Here is a 21208-nt window from a genome sequence, read left to right on the forward strand (position 1 = left end):
CTGTCGTCTTGGAGAGGTCCTCCGCTTATTTCGGACCGACTGCCAGACTGGAGGTGGAGACGAAGGCGGCAAAGGAGTCTCCCAATTCTGCATCTTGGGCGTTGGTATACCAAGGGAGTCACAGAAATGAGGCAAATCCCCTGGGTACCTCAGGGTTGCAGAAACACCATCTCTTCGGGCTGTAAGGGAGAACGGAAACCCCCATCGATAAATAATATTGTGGTCCCGTAGGGCTGCGAGAAGTGGACGAAGCAGACGTCTTTTCTGTAACGTAATCCAGGAGAGATCCGGGAATAACTGAATCGGCACACCGGCATACTCCAGGTCTTTACGCTGACGGGCTTTAAGCATAATGTCCTCCTTAGTGCGGAAATCCTGGACACAGCAGATGATATCTCTGGGCTGAGATGTAATGGATTTTGGTTTCAGTGCTCTATGCGCTCTGTCAAGCGGTATCCGATTAGACGGGGGTGCACCCAAAAGGTCGTTAAAGATAGTCTCTAACACGATGGGAAGATCTTCAGACCCCGAGGGCTCCGGTATGCCCCTTATCCTTATATTATGACGGCGACCTCTGTTATCCAAATCCTCTAGATGCAGTTGCATATCTCTAATGGACGCCAGCTGGGAGGACACTGAAGACTGTATCACAGAAACATGGCGCCTAGTGGCATCGTGGTCATCTTCTAAAGCCTCCACCCTCGTAGCAATCTGCTGTATATGCTGCGACACCCCCGCCAATTCTGAACGAAAAGCTGCCTTCACTTCTTGTATCATACTCTTAAAGTCCTCTTTAGTGGGCAACTGTGAGAAACATTCCCTCCACATAGGGGGCACATCTGAAGGAAGTGAGGCTGAATCCTCCAGGTCAGAATCTGAGGCATATGCAGGGGCCTGGGCATAGGGGGTCAAAGATGGTGTATCCCCCAGATCGTCTCTCCTCCCCGGCTGCTGGATCGTGGGCCGTTGGGGTTTAGGTGCAGGCCAAATCTGTAGGGCCATTTGTGCTGAGGGCTGTGACATTGGTGGTTCAAGCAGGTGTACTGGGGCCTCTGACTGAGCTGATGCTCCTCGTGGCCTGGCCTCCATTGCTCCTGGGATAGGGGACCCCCTTCCCTGCTGTTCACAGGACGAGGTGGAGGACAGCTTAGGGGAGCTGGGAGGGTGAACTTTAGCCATCCGGCTATTCAGCTTACCCTGTACGTGGGGCACTGTCTCCTCTCCCTGCTCGGACATCTCCCCTTCCTTCTGACACGAGGCTGTCCAAGATGGCTGCGGCTGAGGGAGCGGCGTGGCTTGCCGCCGAAGAAAGTAGCCGTCGATCGTTGGTGGAGCGGCGGCGACCTGGTGCTGTGCTGCAGGGGTGAGTCTAGACCCTTGGGGTCTTTTTTTCCCCATATGAGGCACCTTTCCCCGCTGTAGGCTGCTGGATCTGCGTGGCAGGGCGCGGAGCTCTCAGTTTATGCGACCGGCGCCATCGACTGCTGGCCACGCCCCCCTATGTTTCATAAATTGAATATGATATTTAATGGTTCTAAAATTGGAGCTGTTGGTACTAAATGTTTTTAGAAACTTTTTTTATGCAGAATAGAGTTTAAGTAGTCACTAGGTAAAGTTACTCCAGTCCTGACCAAAATAACAGACACAAATTTTAGTTTTTCACAAAAGTTTGCTGCTTCAGTGTTCAGATCTTTTAGTCAGATATTTCTATTGTATACTGAAGTACAATTATAGGCATTACATAAGTTTTTAAACTTTAACAAATACATCAAGTTTATGCAAAGACTCAATATTTACAGCGTTGACCCTTCTTTTTCAAGACTTCTGCAATTCGCCCTGACATGCTGGATATCAACTTCTGGGCCAAATCCTGACTGAAGGCCATCCATTCTTGCCTAATCAGTGCTTGGAGTTTATCACAATTTCTGTGTTTTTTTTCTTTTGTCCACCTGCTTTTTGAGGATTGACCACAAGATCTCAATAAGATGGAGATCTGGGGAGTTTCCTGGCCACAGACCTAAAATGTGAATGTTTTGTTCACCGAGCCACTTCGTTATCACTTTTGCCTCGTGGCATGGTGCTCCATCCTGCTGGAAAAGATCGATTACTTACCGGTAATCTGTTTTTCAAGAACCTATGAAAGCACCCCTGAGAGACGTCCCATCCGCTGGACAGGAAACCTGAGGATATAAAAATGGACACACCTCTCCACACACCCAGTCTTTAGGAAGAACTCAGAATGAGAAGTAGTTTAGTTTATATATGTGTGTTTTTTTTTGTGAAAGTCCCTCACACCTTAATATGTACAATATTTACAGGGATGCTCAAATTAAAAGGTAGCGATCCAATTTATGAGGGTCATCCACTACAGACATGGGAGGGTAACAGCAGGGTGGTGTCATAGGTTCTTGAAAAACAGATTACCGGTAAGTAATCGATCTTTTACCTATTCACCTATGACAGCACCCCTGGAGATGTAAAATAGAAATCAATATTTTTAGGGTGGGACCACAGCTTGTAGTACCTTCCTACCGAAGGCCAAGTCAGAAGCTGTGTGTAGTTGTAATCTGTAGTGTTTAAAGAAGGTGTGAGGAGAACTCCATGTGGCAGCCTTACATATTTGGTCTAGGGATGCATCTGCTCTTTCTGCCCATGAAGTGGATACGGCCCTAGTGGAGTGTGCCCCGAAGAATTCTGGGGGTTTGAGTGTTTGATTTATGTAGGCTAGCCATATGACCTGCTTGATCCACCTTGCTATGGTAGCTTTGCTGGCCGCTGAACCCTTGTTGTGACCCTGAAACTGGATAAACAAGTTTTGTGATCTCAGATCTTGCGTAAGCTTTAGGTACTGGACTAGACATATTTTTACATCTAGGCAGTTAAACTGTTGTTCCCTCTGATTCTTTGGGGAGTCACAAAAGGAGGGAAGGACAATGTCTTGGTTTAGGTGAATGGGTGAAACCACTTTAGGAAGGAATTCTGGTAGGGTTTTTAAGATGACTCCATCATCATCTAGCAGTAGGGTATGTGGAGGAAGGACAGAGAGGGCCTGGATCTCGCTCACTCTACGGGCTGATGTAATGGCTAATAAAAAGGTCATTTTGAAAGTTAGGATCTTCAAGGAAATAGAGTATGGGTTCAAAGGGTGGTTTTATCAAAGCCTGGAGAACGAGGTTTAAGTCCCAGGGAGGAACTGGGGACCTTATCTGTGGTTTAAGTCTGCAGGCGGCCGCTAGAAATCTTTTGATCCAGGGGTGTTCTGCGAATTTAAAATTGAAAAAGGAACTTAAAGCAGAAATCTGAACCTTTAATGTAGTAGGCCGAAGGTTTTTATTTAGTCCCGCCTGGAGAAAATCCAATATTAGGGGAATATCTGGTTTGGTTAAAGGATTAATATCCCTGCCTGCAAAGTTTAAGAATGCGTTCCATGACCTCAGATATATTCTTGAGGTAATCAGTTTCCTACTGGCTAGTAGGGTGATGACGACGGATTCTGAAAATCCTCTCTGCCTAAGGATTATCCTTTCAGTTTCCATGCGGTCAAGTGGAGCTTCTGAATGTCGGGGTGTAATACTGGGCCCTGATATAGAAGATCTGGCCTGTTTGGAAGAACCCATGGTTGGTGTGACGATATTTTTCTTAGCCACGTGAACCATGGTCTCTTTGGCCAGAAGGGGGCTATCAGTATCACGCTGGCCCTGTCTTCTCTGACCTTTTTTAAAACTCTTGCTAGGAGGTTCATCAGGGGGGGGGAGGGGGGGGAGGCGTAGCCCCTCTCTAGACTCCAGCACTGGGAGAGTGCGTCTATTGCGGTTGGGTGGTCTGAGGGATTTAGGGAGAAGAACCTCTGGGCTTTTCTGTTTCTTTTGGATGCGAACAGATCTATTGATGGGGTTCCCCATCTGAGGATGATCTCCTGAAATACTGTGGTGTTCAGGCACCATTCTGATTGGTGAAGCCTTTCCCGGCTTAGGAAATCTGCCACCAGGTTGTCCTTCCCTCTGAGATGAACGGCTGATAGAGTCAGCAGGTGGTGTTCTGCCAGAGAAAATATCTGTGTGGCTAGGCCCATCAGCGAGGCCGATCTCGTACCCCCTTGCCGGTTTATATAGGATACTGTAGTTGTGTTGTCCGAATAGATCTTTAGATGCTGACCTGAAATTGCCTGTATGGATCCCCTCAGGGCCTGAAGAACTGCTGCTAGTTCCCTGAAGTTGGAGGATCTGAGAGCGGTCTGCTGGTCCCACTGACCCTGAAGAAAAGAGGAGTCGTAATGGACTCGCATCTGTGTTCATATTGAGAGTAGGGGTTAACCTCCATGGAATACCCCTTGTGAGATTTTCCCTGCTTAGCCACCATCTGAGGGACAGTCTTGCTGTGGAAGAGATGTGAAAGGGTTGGTCCAAGGAGAAACTGCTCCTGTCCCATTGGTCTAGGATGTCCCACTGCAGTGGTCTGGACTTGAAGTGAGCCCATAGTACGGCTGGGATGCATGATGTCATGAGTCCTAAGACTGACATAGCTTCCCTGAAAGATGTCGTATGGCTCAGGTAGATCTCTGATATCCTGTCCATCAGGGGCCCGATATTTTCTTCTGGGAGGAAGGTCATCTGTTTGGAGGAATCCAGCAGGGTTCCTAAGAATATACATCTTTTCGATGGATTTAGATTCGATTTTTTTTTAATTTATGTTCCATCCTAATTTTGTCAGTATGTCCCGGACTATCTGTATGTGTAGGGTCAGAGTTGGAACTATTTCTGCTACCACCAGGAAGTCGTCTAGATATTGAAATCAGGAGAATGTCGTTCATCCTGATGTAGGACGTCATTTCCGCTATCAGCTTGGAAAATACCCTTGGGGCTTGAGAGATGCCGAAGGGGAGGGCTCTGTATTGTAGGTGGCATACGGACCCGTTGAGTGTTACTGATACCCTTAGATACTTTTGATGACGATGACATATGGGTACGTGATAATAGGCATCCTCTAGGTCTATTGAGGCCATCACGCAGTCTCTGGAGAGGAGGTTTATAGTTGACGTGATACTCTCCATGCAGAATTTTTTGTAGGTCAGATAGCAGCTCAGTTTTTTTAGGTTTATAATGACCCTGTGTTTTCCTCCTGGTTTGTTCACTAGGAAGAGGGGGGAATAAAAGCCCCGACCTATCTCTGTGTCTGGAACCTGGATTAGGACCTCTTTTTTTTTTTTATAAGTGACAGAACTTCTATTTCTAGGATCTTTTGTTGGACTGGGTCCCTCGTAGGAAGGAATCTGTCTGGGGGGAGGGTTGTGAACTCTAGTATGTACCCCGTTTTCATGATTCCCAGAATCCAAGGATTTGCTGAAATCTTCCGCCAATCTTTGAGAAACAGGGAAAGGCGACCCCCCACTGCCCCCTTGGCGTCATTGTTGGTCCCTATTTTTAGGGTCCTTCTGGGGCCTGAAAAGAAAGGACTTGTTTTTTCTAGGAAATCTCAATGGTCTAAAGTCCTGTGCCCTAGGGTTAGCGTACCCTGCTCTTTTGTTACTTGGCCCTCTGGGACGAAAGGACTCTCTTGTTGGCCTTGTTTGTGCCGGGAACCCCTTTTTACTGTCTGATGCCTTTTCCAGCAGGTCATCAAGTGGGGGCCCGAAAAGGAAATCTCCTGAACAGAGGATAGCGCACAGCTTCCCTTTGGATCCGGTGTCCCCCTTCCAGGTCTTTAGCCAGATAGCTAGTCTAGCTGAATTCGCCAGGGCCGCTGATCTGGTGGAATGGCGTACCGCGTCTACTGAGGCGTCTGCCAAGAAGTCTGCTGCTTTAGAAAGTGTTGGGAGGGAGGCTAAGATTTGATCCCGAGGGGTCTTGTCTTTCAGATGTACCTCCAGTTGTGTGAGCCACACTTTCAGGGATCTGGCCACGCAGGTGGCTGCAATGGCTGGTTTGAAACCCCCCGTAGAGTCTTCCCAGGTTCTCTTAAGGTAGAATTCGGCCTTTCTATCCATAGGGTATCCCAGTCCCTGCATGCGTCCTCCTCAAAGGGATACTTCCTTTTGAGAAACTTGGGAATGCTTGTCTTTTTATCGGGAGCTTTACATTCTTTTTTAATAAGGATAGATATGTTCCTATGGATGGGGAAGGTTCTATTCTTTTTAGGTCCTAGCCCTTGAAACATAGCGTCCTGGATGGACCGTGGTTCTTTGGGGTCGTCTATAATCATAGTCGCCCTGGCTGTCCTTAATGCTTGTGGCTAAATTTGTGGAATCCGATATAATATTATCTAGACATTTCTGAGTCTTTTGTTATAGGAAGATGCGAGTTTCTTTTTACATATCGCACATTCCTTGTTATGGGCCTTATCCTGCTTTTTCCTAGGACAATCCCTGGCCTAAACATATGCACAAGAGAAAGGGGAACAGTATTAGGTAAGGGAGAGGTTTTCCTCTTACCCCACTCCTGGCATCCTCAAGTACCGGACTGGAGGACTTGGCATCCGAGCGTTCAGTGCGTCCTGGTGCTTCTCCTGGCGACTCCATGGCAGAATAAGACTGAAGAACGAGCTCCTGTTGTTTCTGGCCTAAAATAGGCCAAGGATCGGCTGGGAGGCCCTCGCTCCGGATGCTGGAGCACCTCCTCCCCACGTGGGCCACCGGAACTCCCCCCCTGGAGTGTTGGACGCGCCCGGAAGTGATGCGTCGCGGCGACCGGACATGCCAGTGAGAGCGCCGGAAAGCCGCCAACGCTGGGTCTGGTCCGGCCCCTTCCAAGCCGAACGAGCCCCGGGGATCCGCTCCCCACCAGAGGAAGGCCCGCCCTGTGGACCTTAAACCACCATCCTGCTTTGCAGCAGGAGGGGGACGATGGACCGGGAGAGGAGGGAGGAGTACCTATCCCAGGCTAAGGTTACTCCCAAGAGGGAGACTTATACCTTTCCAGAGCACCCCTAGTGGAATAAGGTAAGTCTTGCTAGGGGGTCTGCAATCCCGGGAGAAGTGTATTTTCCTCAGGAGAATCTTCCATCCGGAGGACAGGAAACCTGACTGGGTGTGTGGAGAGGTGTGTCCATTTTATATCCTCAGGTTTCCTGTCCAGCGGATGGGACATCTCTCCAGGGTTGCGGTCATAGGTGAATAGGTAACAAGCATTGTTCTTCACCAAATTGCTCCTGGATCATTGGGAGAAGTTGCTCTTGGAAGAGGTTTAGATACCATTCTTTATTCTTGGAAGTGTCCTTAGGCAAAATGGTCTGTGAGCCCACTGCCTTGGATGAAAAGCAACCCCACACATGAATGGTCTCAGGATGCTTTACTGTTGGCATGACGCAGGACTCATGGTAACGCTCACCTTTCCTTCTCCGGACATATCTTCTTCCAGATGTCCCAAACACTCTGAAGGGGGCCTCAGAGAAAGTAACTTTACCCCAGTCCTCTGCAGTTCAATCCCTTTACTTCCTGCAGAATATTAATCTGTCCTTGATGTTTTTCTTGGAGAGAAGTGGCTTCTTTGCTGTCCTTCTTGACACCAGCCCAGCCTCCAAAAGACTTCACCTCACTGTGCGTGCAGATGCATTGACACCTGCCAGCTACCATTCCTGAGCATGCTCTGCACTGGTGTTGAACCGATCACGTAGCTGAATCCTCTTTAAAAGATGGTCCTGGCACTTGCTGGACGATCTTCGGCGCCCTGAAGCCCACAGCAATTGAACCTCTCTTCATTAAGTTTTTGATGATCCGATAAATGGTTGATTTAGGGGCAATGTCCTTGTAAAATAAATCATGACTGCACATGTTTCCTTGAAGGTAACCATGGTTAACAGAAGACGACAATTATTTCAACCACCATCCCCCCTTTTAAAACAACCAGTCTGCTCTTATAATCAATGACAGAGTGATATCAGTTGCCTTGTCCTCGTTAACACTTTCTACTGAGCGAACAGGAAGATCACTAAAAGGCTGGGTTCACACGAGCATGTTACGTCTGTAAAGAACGGAACGTATTTCGGCTACAAGTCCCGGACCACACACACTGCAGGGAGCCGGGCTTCTAGCATCATAGTTATGTACGATGCTAGGAGTCCCTGCCTCTCCGTGGAACTACTGTCCCGTACTGAAAATAGCAATTAGACCTACCGGTAATTGTATTTCCAGGAATCCATCATGACAACACTACAGGAGGAGGTTGCCCTATTTACCTCTGTAGGGACAGGAAGACAGAGAGGTTAAAAGGCCCCTCCCACCACCCCTTGCCAGTGTTTTTCAATTACTACACCAGGATGGATGCAACCCGATTTTATTTCTAGGGATAATAACTGACATGTTAATTGCACAAATCAGAATTCAATAAGGGAGGGAATGTAAGAGTGCGGTCATGATGGATTCCTGGAAATACAATTACCGGTAGGTCTAATTGCTATTTTCCAGTACATCCCTCATGACAGCACTACAGGAGCAATACCAGATTATAATGCTCAGGGCGGGACTACGGATTGAAGGACTTTCCGTCCAAAACTTAAATCCGTATCGGACAGAACATCGAGCCTATAATGTTTGCAAAACATATGATGGCTTGACCAAGTGGCAGCTCTGCAGATTTGGTCCATAGAGGCTTCTCTTCTTTCTGCCCAGGATGCCGAAACTGCCCTCGTTGAATGGGCTCTGATGCCTTGTGGGGCACATAGTCCTTGGGACTTGTAGGCTTCTTGTATGGTAGTTTTTACAAATCTCGCTAGAGAGCCTTTCTTTCCTCTATGCTTTCCCCCAAACAGGACAAATAGATTTTTATCTTGTCTCCAGGAGGAGGTTCTATCCAGATACTGAAGAATTGTTCGCCTGACATCCAGGCAATGGAATTTTTCTTCTTGTTGGTTTTTTGGATCTGGATAAAAGGAAGGTAGAATTATTTCTTGTTCTCTATGGAAAGCAGTAGATACCTTTGGAATAAAGGAGGGATCCAGCTTTAGGATGATCTTATCCTCTTGTACTTTTAGGTACGGTTCTATGACTGACAGAGATTGGATTTCTCCAATCCTTCTTGCTGAAGTAATAGCGACTAAGAATGCAGCTTTTAGAGTTAAAAAATGCATACTAATTGTGTCGAGCGGCACAAAGGGGGGATCACAAAGAGTCGTTAACACCACATTCAAATCCCAGGTAGGAACTGATTTCTTTAGGGAAGGTTTCAGTTTAGAGACCGCTTGAGTGAATCTTCTGATCCACCGATGTTCAGTCAGGGGAGTATTAAAAAAAATTCCTACGGCTGAAATCTGTACTTTTAAGGTACTAGGACTAAGCCCTTTTTTGAATCCAGATTGTAAAAAATCTAGGATTTTCGCAATGTTGGGAGAAAAGGGGTCTGGTCCTGGGTCTCCATACCAGGAGCAGAATTTCTTCCAAATTTTTTGATAGATTTTCGAGGTAACTTCTTTATGACTTGATAAGATAGTTGAAATTACCTCATCTGACAGACCGTGGTTCCTCAAGATCTGCCTTTCAGGATCCAGGCTGATAATTTCAGAGTTTCTATTCCCTGGAAGAATAAGGGACCCTGGGAGAGAAGATTCTTTCTGACTGGGAGCATGATAGGTTCTTCCAACGCTAGGTATTTTACGATTGGAAACCAACTTCTTTTGGCCAATAGGGAAGAATAATGATGAGCTTTGTCAAATCTTCCTGGATTTTTCTTAATACCATTGGTATTAGAGGAAACGGAGGAAAGGCATAGGCCAGATCCATGCCCCAGGGTTGGGACAATGCATCTACTCCCAATTGGTTGTCTCTGAGATTTAGGGAGAAGAATGTCTCTACCTGGGAGTTTTTCCTCGTGGCAAACAGGTCTATTTGTGGATAGCCCCACCTTCGGGTTAAGGACAGAAAGACTTCCCTGTTTAGGGACCATTCTCCAGGGTCTATTTTTTCCCAACTCAGGAAATCTGCTGATAGGTTCTCTGAGCCTTTTAGGTGGACTGCAGAGACTGATAGGACATTTTCTTCTGCCCAACTGAAAATTTGTGTATAGAGGGCCTGAAGAAGCGTGTGTCTTGTTCCCCCTTGATGGCGAAGAAAGGACACCGCTGTCGTGTTGTCCGATAAAATTCTTATATGCTTCCCTTTTATGATGGGTGAAGCTCTTATAAGTGTCTCCCATACGGCTTTTAGTTCTCTGAAGTTTGAGGACATCATCTTCATTTGAACAGGCCATGTGCCCTGAAAGTGCTGGTCTTGGATTACCGACCCCCAGCCGTGTTTGCTGGCATCTGTGGTAATCACTACATAAGGAGAAGTTCTCCAGGGGACTCCCTTGTCTATGTTGTTTGTGCAGAGCCACCCCAGGAGGGATGATTTCACAGTCTCGGAAATTTGAATTCAGGGAGTTCTGTTTTCGATCCCACTGGGACAAGATCAGATTCTGTAAGGGTCTGGAGTGAAATTGGCTCCATGGAATAGATTGGATGCAAGACGTCATCATTCCCAACATCCGCATACATTCCCTTATGGAACAGGCGTCTTTCCCCCAAAATTTCCTTACTTCTGCCAGTAGGAGTATTTGTTTCTCTCTTGGGAGGAAGGAATGTTGAAGGGAGGAGTCTAGCAGTACTCCTAAGAAGACCTTCTGTTTTTGGAGAGGAAGACTCGACTTCTGAAAGTTGATTATCCATCCCAATTCCTGTAGTAGGGAAAGAACCTGTGACCGATGACTGTCTAAGATAGACGGAGTATCTGCAGTCAACAAGAAGTCGTCTAGATATGGGATAATTACTATGCCCTGACTTCTTATGAATGCCATGATCTCTGCCATAATTTTTGTAAAAATTCTGGGGGCGGAGGAAATGCCGAAAGGTAGGCAGACGAAATGGAGAATGGAAGGACCGTCCTGAATTGCGAATCTGAGGAATCTCTGGTACGTGGGGTGGATAGGAACGTGATAATACGCATCCTTTAAATCGATCGTACACATTGATGCCTCTTCCCTTATTAGAGGAATAGTCGATCTTGAATTTTCGATATATCATCCATTTGTTTGGGACCTTCAAGTTGATTATTGTCCTGTAGGAACCGTTTGGTTTTTTGACTAGGAAGATTTTTGAATAGTGGCCTTTGCATATTTCGTTGTGGGGAACTGGAGAAATGGCTCTCAATTTGATTAGTTTCTGGACGTCCTGGATAAGGATCTGATGAAGGTCTTTTGCTTGGTACTGGGTTATTAGAAATTTTTCTGGAGGAATGGAGGAAAATTCTATTTTGTAACCCTCTTCTATGATCTTTAGAACCCAGGGGTTCTGGGTTATTCTCGACCATTTGGGATAAAATTGTAGGAGTCTTCCTCCTATGCTCTTGGCGTCATTGATTTGAGGGCTGGAATGAATTATTTGGGTTAAGGAGATATCCTCTACCCCTTTTCCCTTTGGGGTAACTCCAGCGACCGGACTTCCCTTTCCCGCTTTAGTTCTGTAAGGTAGGATCCCTCTGTTGGCGAAACTTCCCAAACGGAGGGGGTTTTTTTGGTTTCTCTTCAGGAAACCCCTTTTTTCTATCTGCTGCATTCTCCAGCATGTTATCGAGGAGAGGACCGAACATCAGAGACCCTGTAAACAGGATAGAACACAATTTGTTCTTGGACTTCGTATCTCCTGACCACATTTTGAGCCATAATGCTCTTCTAGCAGCATTCGAGAGAGCCCCATTCCTGGCAGCAAATCTAATAGATTCCGCTGAAGCGTCTACCAAGAATCCGGTTGCCATTTTTAGTAAGGGTAGAGATTCTAATAGATCTTGTCGTGATGTCTTCATCATCAAATGTGTCTCTAGCTGGTTTAACCATATAAAAACATTGCTCTTGCTACTGATGTGGCCGCGATATTAGTCGAGATCAAAGCAGAGGAAGATTCCCACGCTCTTTTCGGTAGCCCGTCTGCCTTTCGGTCCATGGCGTCCTTCAACTGAGAGGAATCTTCAAATGGGATTGCGTTTTTTTTAGCAACCCTGGCTACTGGGACATCTACTTTTGGGATCTCATCCCAAGGTTTAGTGTCTTCTGGATCAAAAGAGAAGTCTGTTTTTAAAAGCTCTTGAAATGAAGAGCCTTCCCATTCAGTTGTCACCATTATTTTGAGGTTTTCGTTTACCGGAAAAACCTTTGTTTTCTTTTCCGTTAGACCTCCAAACATCTCATCCTGGATGGTATGTGGTTGGTCTTCTTCGGGAATATCCATGGTTTCCCGTATTGCTTGAATTAAGGTATCAGACATCTCGGAAGAGAAGAATTTTTTTTTCTCTTGAGTGGAAGAAGTTGAAGGCAAGAGTTCCTCTCCTTCTTCTAACTCACCCTCTGATAGGTAATAACACTCCTGCTCCGAGTCAGACCCCTGAGAGGGGGGACTATATTTTTGATCCACTTCCATCCGTGGTCTTTTTGACCGGGAGTGGGAGGGAGTTTCTCGAGGAGGGGCGAGGGAGGCTACTGACTGACCCACTTCTTCATGAATCATAGCCCTAAGTTCGGACATGAACGTTGGTTGTTCCTCCTTTAGTATTTTTGCAATACAATCCTGACACAATTGTTTCCTATGTGATTCTGGCAATTTTTTTGCACAAGTCGCACATTTTTTAACCTTCTTTTTATCAGTTTGTCTCTGAGAGGAATCTTTATCCTAGAGAAAACCGAAGATCGGTAAAGTATGGTGTACATACATAAGGAGTCATAACCCTTACCCCAAGGGTGAGACTCACGTGACCCTGGGACATATCTGGAGTTCCATCAGGACGAGGAAGTTCCATACCGCGACAGGTAACAGGCAATGCAATATGCAATCCACGAAAATAATCCAAGTTAGAGTTATCAGCTCTAACTACATACCTGTGCGTGTCCCTTTAAATGCGGTCGTTTGAATTTCCCGCCTTCCAAGATGGCCGCGGACCGGAAGTAGCCCGACGTCATTTCTGGTCGGCTATTCGTTTTTCCTTGTAGTGCAGCCGCCATAGCCGGCGACTGAGGCTTGCTATGCGGCGCAGCGAGGATCCCTGCCAGTGCGTCCACGTCTATGGAGCTGCCGGTCCCCGCCTGGTCCGCGGCCAGGCCGAAGCCTGCTTGGGAATCCCCAGCCCCCACACACTACCCGAACCCTGCCTAGGATTCCTCCGGTAGGTGTCTCAGGGTGGGAGCTAAGGGACCCCTCGTTCGAGGGGTGTTAGCCTGGGCTTTAGGGGGAAGAGAAGGTGGAGTGCACGGACCCCCCGATCTTGCCCCCTGCCCGAGTTTCTTTTCCTGCACAATACAGGAGCGACGTCTCTCTGCTCCTGACCCTGTGGGGACAGGAAGAACACTGGCAAGGGGTGGTGGGAGGGGCCTTTTAACCGCTCTGTCTTCCTGTCCCTACAGAGGTCAATAGGGCAACCTCCTCCTGTAGTGGTCATGAGGGATGTACTGGAAAACAAGATTACAGTACAGGACAGTTGTACTGCAGCGAGGCAGGGACTCCTAGCGTCGTACATAACTATGATGCTAGGAGCCCAGCTCCCTGCAGTGTGTTCGGTCCGGGACTTGCGGCCGAAATACGTTCCGTCCATTACGGACGTAACATGCTCGTGTGAACTCAGCCAAATGATGTTAGCAGGTCATTTTGTGACAGGGCTTAAATGCAGTGGAAATTAGGTTTTTGTGATTAAGTTAATTTCCATGGCAAGGAATGACTTTACAATTAATTTCAATTCATCTGATCACTTTTCATAATAATCTAGAGTTAATGCAAATTGCCACTATAAAAACTGAAGCAGCAAAATTTTGGTCAGTCTCAAAACTTTTGGCCAGGACTGTATACCAACCAGAGAACTGCAACTTGAATGCTTTGCACATTCCGTTATGGAGGAAAAATTAGACTAGTGGCAGAGACAAGTGTCAAGCAATGGTGGGTAAAGCGGGCAGTGTGGCAGGGGAGAACATTCACTCTATTAGGCCTAGTTCACATCATATTAAATAGCCTATGTTTGACATATACATCGGCAAAATCACAGACGTAAAACATAGGATGTGACGGATGCATCCATCACCATAGACTGCGATAGTATACGTTAAACAAATACGTCATGAACTGAGGTCATGACAGTTCATGATATATCCGTTAAACGGATGCCATTTTAGTCTATGGGTGACTGATGCCACTATTAGGCATCTATTTAATGCATCCATCACCCATAGGCTACAATGGCATCTGTTTAATGGAAAGGTGATGAAAAACTATTAAAAAGCCCACGGCGTATATGTTAAACGTATGCCATACAGTCGCATACGTCACCAAAAGGCTCCCCGAGTTAAAAAAAAACAAAAACGTATAGTGTGCGGTAGATGTTTTTTTTGCACTATATTGTTTTAGTGAATAGAGTAGCTTACTACGCAATTCCATACCTTAAAAAAAAAAAAAAAAAAAAAGAACGAACGACCAACATAGGCCAAAAGGACACTTTTCAGGCCTCCATTGGGTTATGAAGTCCTACGTGCACGTTTAGCGCAGATGCCGGGTCCTTTCTTGACGTACATGCTAAACGTAGCGCAATAATGAGATGTGAAGCTGGTCCAACTACCCAAGTGCCTGAAAAATAACCATGCTGGAAAAACGGAAGTGTGTGAACCTGCAATGTGACACCAACCTAGGTGACCAAAACATTCTCTAAATTCTACGCTTCAATACTTTCTCTAGTATTCTTCAAGTTCCTCTAAGCAGTGAACCCAAGGAAGATTGTCCATAGGTCACAGCATGCAGAACCCACAATTTTGGGAATGAAAAGTTTTACTTACATTTTCTGCTGTGATAATTCGAGCAAGCTCATCTTTGTTCTGCATCATCAGGTCATACCACTTACGCAAGAGAATGCTTCGTTCCTAAAGAAAAAAAAAACACAAATTCAGCACCGGTAAAAAATTTGTTTACAAATATGGATATAGCAATAGTAACGTCTGAGTATGTTACATTAACTCCTGACGGCACAATCCTGGAATAGAAGAATTAAAGACATTTAAGTGGTCACTTTCTAAGTGGAGTGCAAAAATAGTAATAATATTTGGGTTTGGGATTACGATACATGCACTTCTAATGCTACACGTTTGGATGTGACATTTACCCTTTAAAACATTATTTGTCATTATTTTGGAGGGTGCATTTTTGTGAAAAGCATTTCGGACTGGTTATGCAGTGATAAATAGTAGGAAACGGACACCAAATTTATTACAGAGTGGCAACACTTCTGGGAACCAGTTCAGCTGTCCCATAACAAATATTACTCATAGCGGATGAATAGAATTTGTAGTCAGACTTTCCTATGCCAACAGGACAGGCCATAAAATGCCAATGACTGATGGTCCAGCTGATCAGGTGAATCACATGGTTTTGGTCCTGGCCATGAAAGAAGTGGGTGCCAGCAGATAAACACACATCGAGATGCCATGCATGAGCCAACTTAGAGACAGGCCGAACATCTACAAAATAAAACAGTTTCCTGACAAATTCAGCACGATAAGCAATATTCATTAGTGATTTTTTTTCTTTCCTGGCCATGGGTGCAATAATTTACATTGAAAATATGCAGGTTTTTTTTTATCAGCACAGGATTACTTAAAGTGTAGCTAAACGTTTGACAAACTTCTGACATGATTGGTGGGGATGCAGAGTAGCGAAACAGTATCGAAGTTTCGATGCATCGTGCATCCCCAAGTTAAACATTTGACTAACTTCTGTCATGTCATAGTGACATGTCAGAAGTTTGTATTGGTGGGGGTCCGAGCACGGAGACCCCCACCAATCGCTGGAACGAAGCAGCTGAAGCACTCGTGTGAGCGCTCAGCCGCTTCGTGTCTGTTAGGCTTTTTCCGGAAAGCCGATGTATCGGAGTATGGGCTCATAGACTTTCTATTGAGTCCGTACACTATACATTTATTTCCGGAAAAAGCCGGAAGCAGCTGAGCGCTCGCACAAGGGCTTCAGCTAATTCGTTCTAGCGATTCGTGGGGGTCTCAGTGCTCGGACCCCCACCAATACAAACTTCTGACATGTCACTATGACATGACAGAAGTTAGTCAAATGTTTAACTTAGGGATGCACGATGCATCGAAACTTCGATACTGTTTCGATACTCTGCATCCCCAAACGGTTCGATACCGTTGTTTCATGTATTACGATACGGAGCTGTGCGGCCTGAGTCCTGACAAGTGCGTGCCGTCAGGATGATACGATGCGGGCAGCGCTGTACAAATGAGCTGCGGCACTGAAGACAGAACATTGCGAGCACTCTGCAAAACACCCATGTTCTGTCTTCAGTGCCTGCTCCGCCGCTCATTAGTGCAGCGCCGACCGCATCACCTCATGCTGACCGCGCGCGCACTTAATGTCAGGAGCGGGGCAATGGCTGTATTACAGCGGAGATCAGAGAAACCACTCATCTCCGCCGCTATTCCCCTGAATGCTGCGATCAAAGCGGACTGCAGCATTCAGGGGGGATGCCCTTTGGATCGCGTCACAGGGAATTCCTGTGGCGCGTTTGAGGGACATACCATATATGGGCAGACAGCCCAGGGTCCATTGAAGGACCCCAGGGCTGTCTTACCATATCTCCTGTTATGGCATACTTAGGTATGTCCTAACAACTGCCTGTGTACTATCCTTACACAGGCTAATGTACTGGCATATATCTGATATATGTCAGTACATTAAAGTTTAAAAATAAAAGTAAACACAAAGTAATGTTAAATAAATAAAAAAATACACACACTATTTTTAAAATAAACATTAAAACAAGTCAATACATAAAATATACACACATTCAGTATTGGCGCGGCCGTAATAACCTGCACAACAATTTTTTTTGCATCATTTATGATGTGTACGCTGTAAAAAAATAAAATAAAAACTGCTTTCTATCACTTATTATTGTGGGGCACAAGGTGTGATGAATTTAAAGAGGCTCTGTCACCAGATTTTGCAACCCCTATCTGCTATTGCAGCAGATAGGCGCTGCAATGTAGATTACAGTAACGTTTTTATTTTTAAAAAACGAGCATTTTTGGCCAAGTTATGACCATTTTTGTAATTATGCAAATGAGGCTTGCAAAAGTCCAAGTGGGTGTGTTTAAAAGTAAAAGTCCAAGTGGGCGTGTATTATGTGCGTATATCGGGGCGTTTTTAATACTTTTACTAGCTGGGCGCTGTGAAGAGAAGTAACATCCTCTTCTCTTCAGAACGCCCAGCTTCTGACAGTGCAGATCTGTGACGTCACTCACAGGTCCTGCATTGTGACGGCCACATCGGCACCAGAGGCTACAGTTGATTCTGCAGCAGCATCAGCGTTTGCAGGTAAGATCGACTTACCTACAAACGCTGATGCTGCTGCAGAATCAACTGTAGCCTCTGCTGCCGATGTGGCCGTCACGATGCAGGACCTGTGAGTGACGTCACAGATCTGCACTGTCACAAGCTGGGCGTTCTGAAGAGAAGAGGATGTTACTTCTCATCAGAGCGCCCAGCTAGTAAAAGTATTAAAAACGCCCCGATGTACGCACATAATACACACCCACTTGGACTTTTACTTTTAAACACACCCACTTGGACTTTTGCAAGCCTCATTTGCATAACTACAAAAATGGTCATAACTTGGCCAAAAATGCTCGTTTTTTTAAAATAAAAAACGTTACTGTAATCTACATTGCAGCGCCTATCTGCTGCAATAGCAGATAGGGGTTGCAAAATCTGGTGACAGAGCCTCTTTAACCTCCATGTGCCTCACATTAAGGCTATGTTCACACAAGGTATTTTGCAGGAGGAATATCTGCCTCAAAATTCCGTTTGGAAGTTTGAGGCAGATATTCCTCTCCCTGCACGCCGATTTTCGCGCCGTTTTTCGCCCGCGGCCATTGAGCGCCGCGGGCATAAAACAGCGCGAAATACGCTTTCTCTGCCTCCCATTGAAGTCAATGGGAGGTCAGAGGCAGAAGCGCCCGAAGATAGGGCATGTCGCTTCTTTTTCCCGCGAGGCAGTTTTACTGCTCGCGGGAAAAAGACGCCGACGCCTCCCATTGAAATCAATGGGAGGCGTTTTCGGCCCGTTTTTGCGACGCGGTTTCCGCGTCCAAAAACTCGGCACAATACTCCGTGTGAACATAGCCAAATAGTAATTAACCCCGTCATGTACCTTACACATTAACCCATTATGAATGAGAAACAGGATGGGGTTAATTACTATTAATGTGAGGCACGTTCAAAATTCAATAACACCTCGCGCCTCACATCAGAAAATGTAAGATTTTTTTTTTATTACTGTTGGCAAAGTATAGATTTGGTATCGAAATCGCAATACTACAGAAAGTATCGTTATCGAAGTCCAAATTCTGGTATCGTGACATCCCTAGTTTAGCTACACTTTAAAAAAAATTCTGCTAATATTTCCTAATGATTTTTAACCAATAATTTCCCATCTTTTTGGTATCAGAAACATAGTAAGCGCCATAAACAAACGTCGTATCCTTGAGGGTATGTTCACACGGCTGATTTTCAGCTGTGTTTCGGGCCGTAAACACCCTGAAAAACGCAAGCTGAACGCCTCCAAACATTTGCTGATTGATTTCAATGGAAAAAACGTTGTTTGGTTCCGATGGGTCGTTTTTTTAGGTGACATTCGAAAAAAATGGCACGTAAAACAACGCCCCTGTAAAAGAAATGCATGTCACTTCTTAAGCCATTTTTCATTGTGTCAATAAAAAAACAGCTCCAAAAATCGTCCACAAAAAACGCATCAAAAAATGTTTGATTATTGAAAATCGGAGGCGGTTTTCCCTTGAAACAGCTCCGTATTTTACAGCCGTTTTTCGTTTTGTGTGTGAACATACCCTTATGGCGAGCAAGACTCACCTTACTGGACACATCTTTCCAGGACTGAAAGGCTTTGGCTGCGGCTTTCACTGCTTCCCGACATTCTTTAGGTCCACAATCTGCAACCTGGACGAGTTCTTTACCGGTTGCGGGATCCAAAACTGGGAAAGTCGCGGAGTCAGAAGATTGTAGCCATGAGCCCCCAACATAAGCGGCAGAGCGCAATAGAGAAGCGGGCAATGATGAGGCACAGGTGGATGCCATCCTACATGGAAGTCTTAGAATGCCAGACATTCCCTCTCTGAGCTGAAAGGTCGGTCACTGGAATGCGAAGTCACAGCAACCATTAACTAAGTAATACAATAAACAGCAATCATTATTCTAGATGTTCATCTGCCAAGAACTCAGCCAGATAAATCATTGATAACGCGCAATACAACGCACGGTGTGCAAAGGTGGCAATATATTATGATTGTCACAGTACAATAATCCTGTCGTCGTAAAATGAGCAGCTAGATCACGTAAAACAGCGCCGGTGCAGTGCAATTACAAGGGTAACATATACGACCCCAGCGCGGCCAATTACCGCTGCCCGCACCTTTAGAACTATATCCGCCCGATAACAAGAGCTACTGGCAGCAGGACGCCGTGCAGCAATTGCTGCGCATTCTGTGACAGCAGATAGAAAAAGGCATAAATTGCCTCATCCAATTAGCGGTCTCCGGTCTGCGCTCTCCTCCAATCAGCGTTCTCCGGTAGACGTTCTCCTCCGCCCCAATAACTGTATTCCTGTGATCACCGTCCTCCAATCATCGCCCTCATCCAGTCATTCCCGTCCAATCATTGCCCTCCTCCAGTCACTCTCGACTTCTCACAGTTCTCTCTCTTCTGAAGAGCTTCCTTCAGAATCGACTAGTTTGCATTATTGTCGCCATCTAGTTGTGGGAGGCCATAATGTCCACAAAGAAGGCAACAGAGCCGAGATGAACGACCTTGATGAGATCAGTTGAACGTTTGCAGCAAGCAAATATTCTAATATCATATCAGTAATGACTAGCAGTCCAATCACTGTAACCCCTTAAAGACTAGCCAATTTTTAATTAGCACCCTAACAATTTTTCCATCTCTGCCTCCAATAGGCATAACCCTTTTTTATGCCAATGTTTTGTTAATATGAGACCTTGTGTTTTATGCAGAACGAATTCTAGTGTCTTTAGACACCTTTTGGGGTAAATATAAGTTAGTGTTTAATTTACACATTGTTTATTACAGAGGAGATGCTGTTGACCAATCTCTAAAATTAAAGTGATCCTCCAATCAAAAATAAAAATGTGACTATACATTGCAAATGCAGAGTCATCATACCCGGTGCCCTCTTCCTGAAGGATCCTGCCGCAGTTCCTGTTATCATCGTTCCTAAATGTCCGCCGCAGTCTCAGACTTTCCCTATACAGCGTTTCTAGGAAGTCTGAGACACGCCCCCTCTCTCCTTTACCCTCCGATGACATCCTCGGCGCTCTGAGTTATCGGCGCTGGTCCATCGGTGGGAAGTGGAGGGTGGAGGATGTCTCAGAAGAAAACTCTGAATAAGTAAGTCTGAGATTGCAGTGCACAATTTGGAAAGATGACAACAGGGGACTGGAACGCTGGAACGGCAACAGGATTCAGGGGCAAATGCAGGATTTTTAAAGGGGAGTTTCCAAATGCATACTATTTAAAGAGGCTCTGTCACCAGATTCTGCAACCCCTATCTGCTATTGCAGCAGATCGGCGCTGCAATGTAGATTACAGTAACGTTTTTATTTTTAAAAAACGAGCATTTTTGGCCAAGTTATGACCATTTTTGTAGTTATGCAAATGAGGCTTGCAAAAGTCCAAGTGGGTGTGTATTATGTGCGTACATCGGGGCGTTTTTAATACTTTTACTAGCTGGGCGCTCTGATGAGAAGTATCATCCACTTCTCTTCAGAACGCCCAGCTTCTGGCAGTGCAGATCTGTGACGTCACTCACAGGTCCTGCATCGTGTCGGCCACATCGGCACCAGAGGCTACAGTTGATTCTGCAGCAGCATCAGCGTTTGCAGGTAAGTAGCTACATCGACTTACCTGCTAACCAAAAATGCTCGTTTTTTAAAAATAAAAACGTTACTGTAATCTATATTGCAGCGCCGATCTGCTGCAATAGCAGATAGGGGTTGCAGAATCTGGTGACAGAGCCTCTTTAAACAAAGTTATTTTTGCCACCCTCCCGCTGCCCTCTGGTTTTTATGCTACGAGTATTGGTCTGCACGAATCCGTCAGCCTAGCCCTTTATATTACAAGCTCTAATATGAAGGGCTAGGCTAGTGGATATGTGCTCATAGCATAAAAATCAGCGTAGATA

The 21208-nt window shown here is 45.7% G+C and overlaps 1 protein-coding gene across 2 annotated transcripts in view; it reads right to left on the reverse strand.

The window, feature by feature from the left end:
• ALDH5A1 (aldehyde dehydrogenase 5 family member A1) overlaps nucleotides 1-21208 on the reverse strand; it is a 47583-nt gene that overhangs the window by 16620 nt on the left and 9755 nt on the right. The window contains exons 1-2 of one of the 2 annotated variants that reach the window (XM_075826570.1): nucleotides 18865-19631; nucleotides 14766-14849 (exon numbers count right to left, since the gene is read on the reverse strand). In XM_075826570.1, the coding sequence (XP_075682685.1) occupies nucleotides 14766-14849; nucleotides 18865-19119 (339 nt within the window). In that variant the 5' untranslated portion in view covers nucleotides 19120-19631. Of the gene's footprint in view, nucleotides 1-14765; nucleotides 14850-18864; nucleotides 19632-21208 lie in introns of those variants that run through there. The other variant, XM_075826571.1, reaches the window with a different exon arrangement.

The sequence above is a fragment of the Rhinoderma darwinii genome, chromosome 5, assembly GCF_050947455.1.
Source record: "Rhinoderma darwinii isolate aRhiDar2 chromosome 5, aRhiDar2.hap1, whole genome shotgun sequence".
Taxonomy (NCBI): Eukaryota; Metazoa; Chordata; class Amphibia; order Anura; family Rhinodermatidae; genus Rhinoderma; species Rhinoderma darwinii.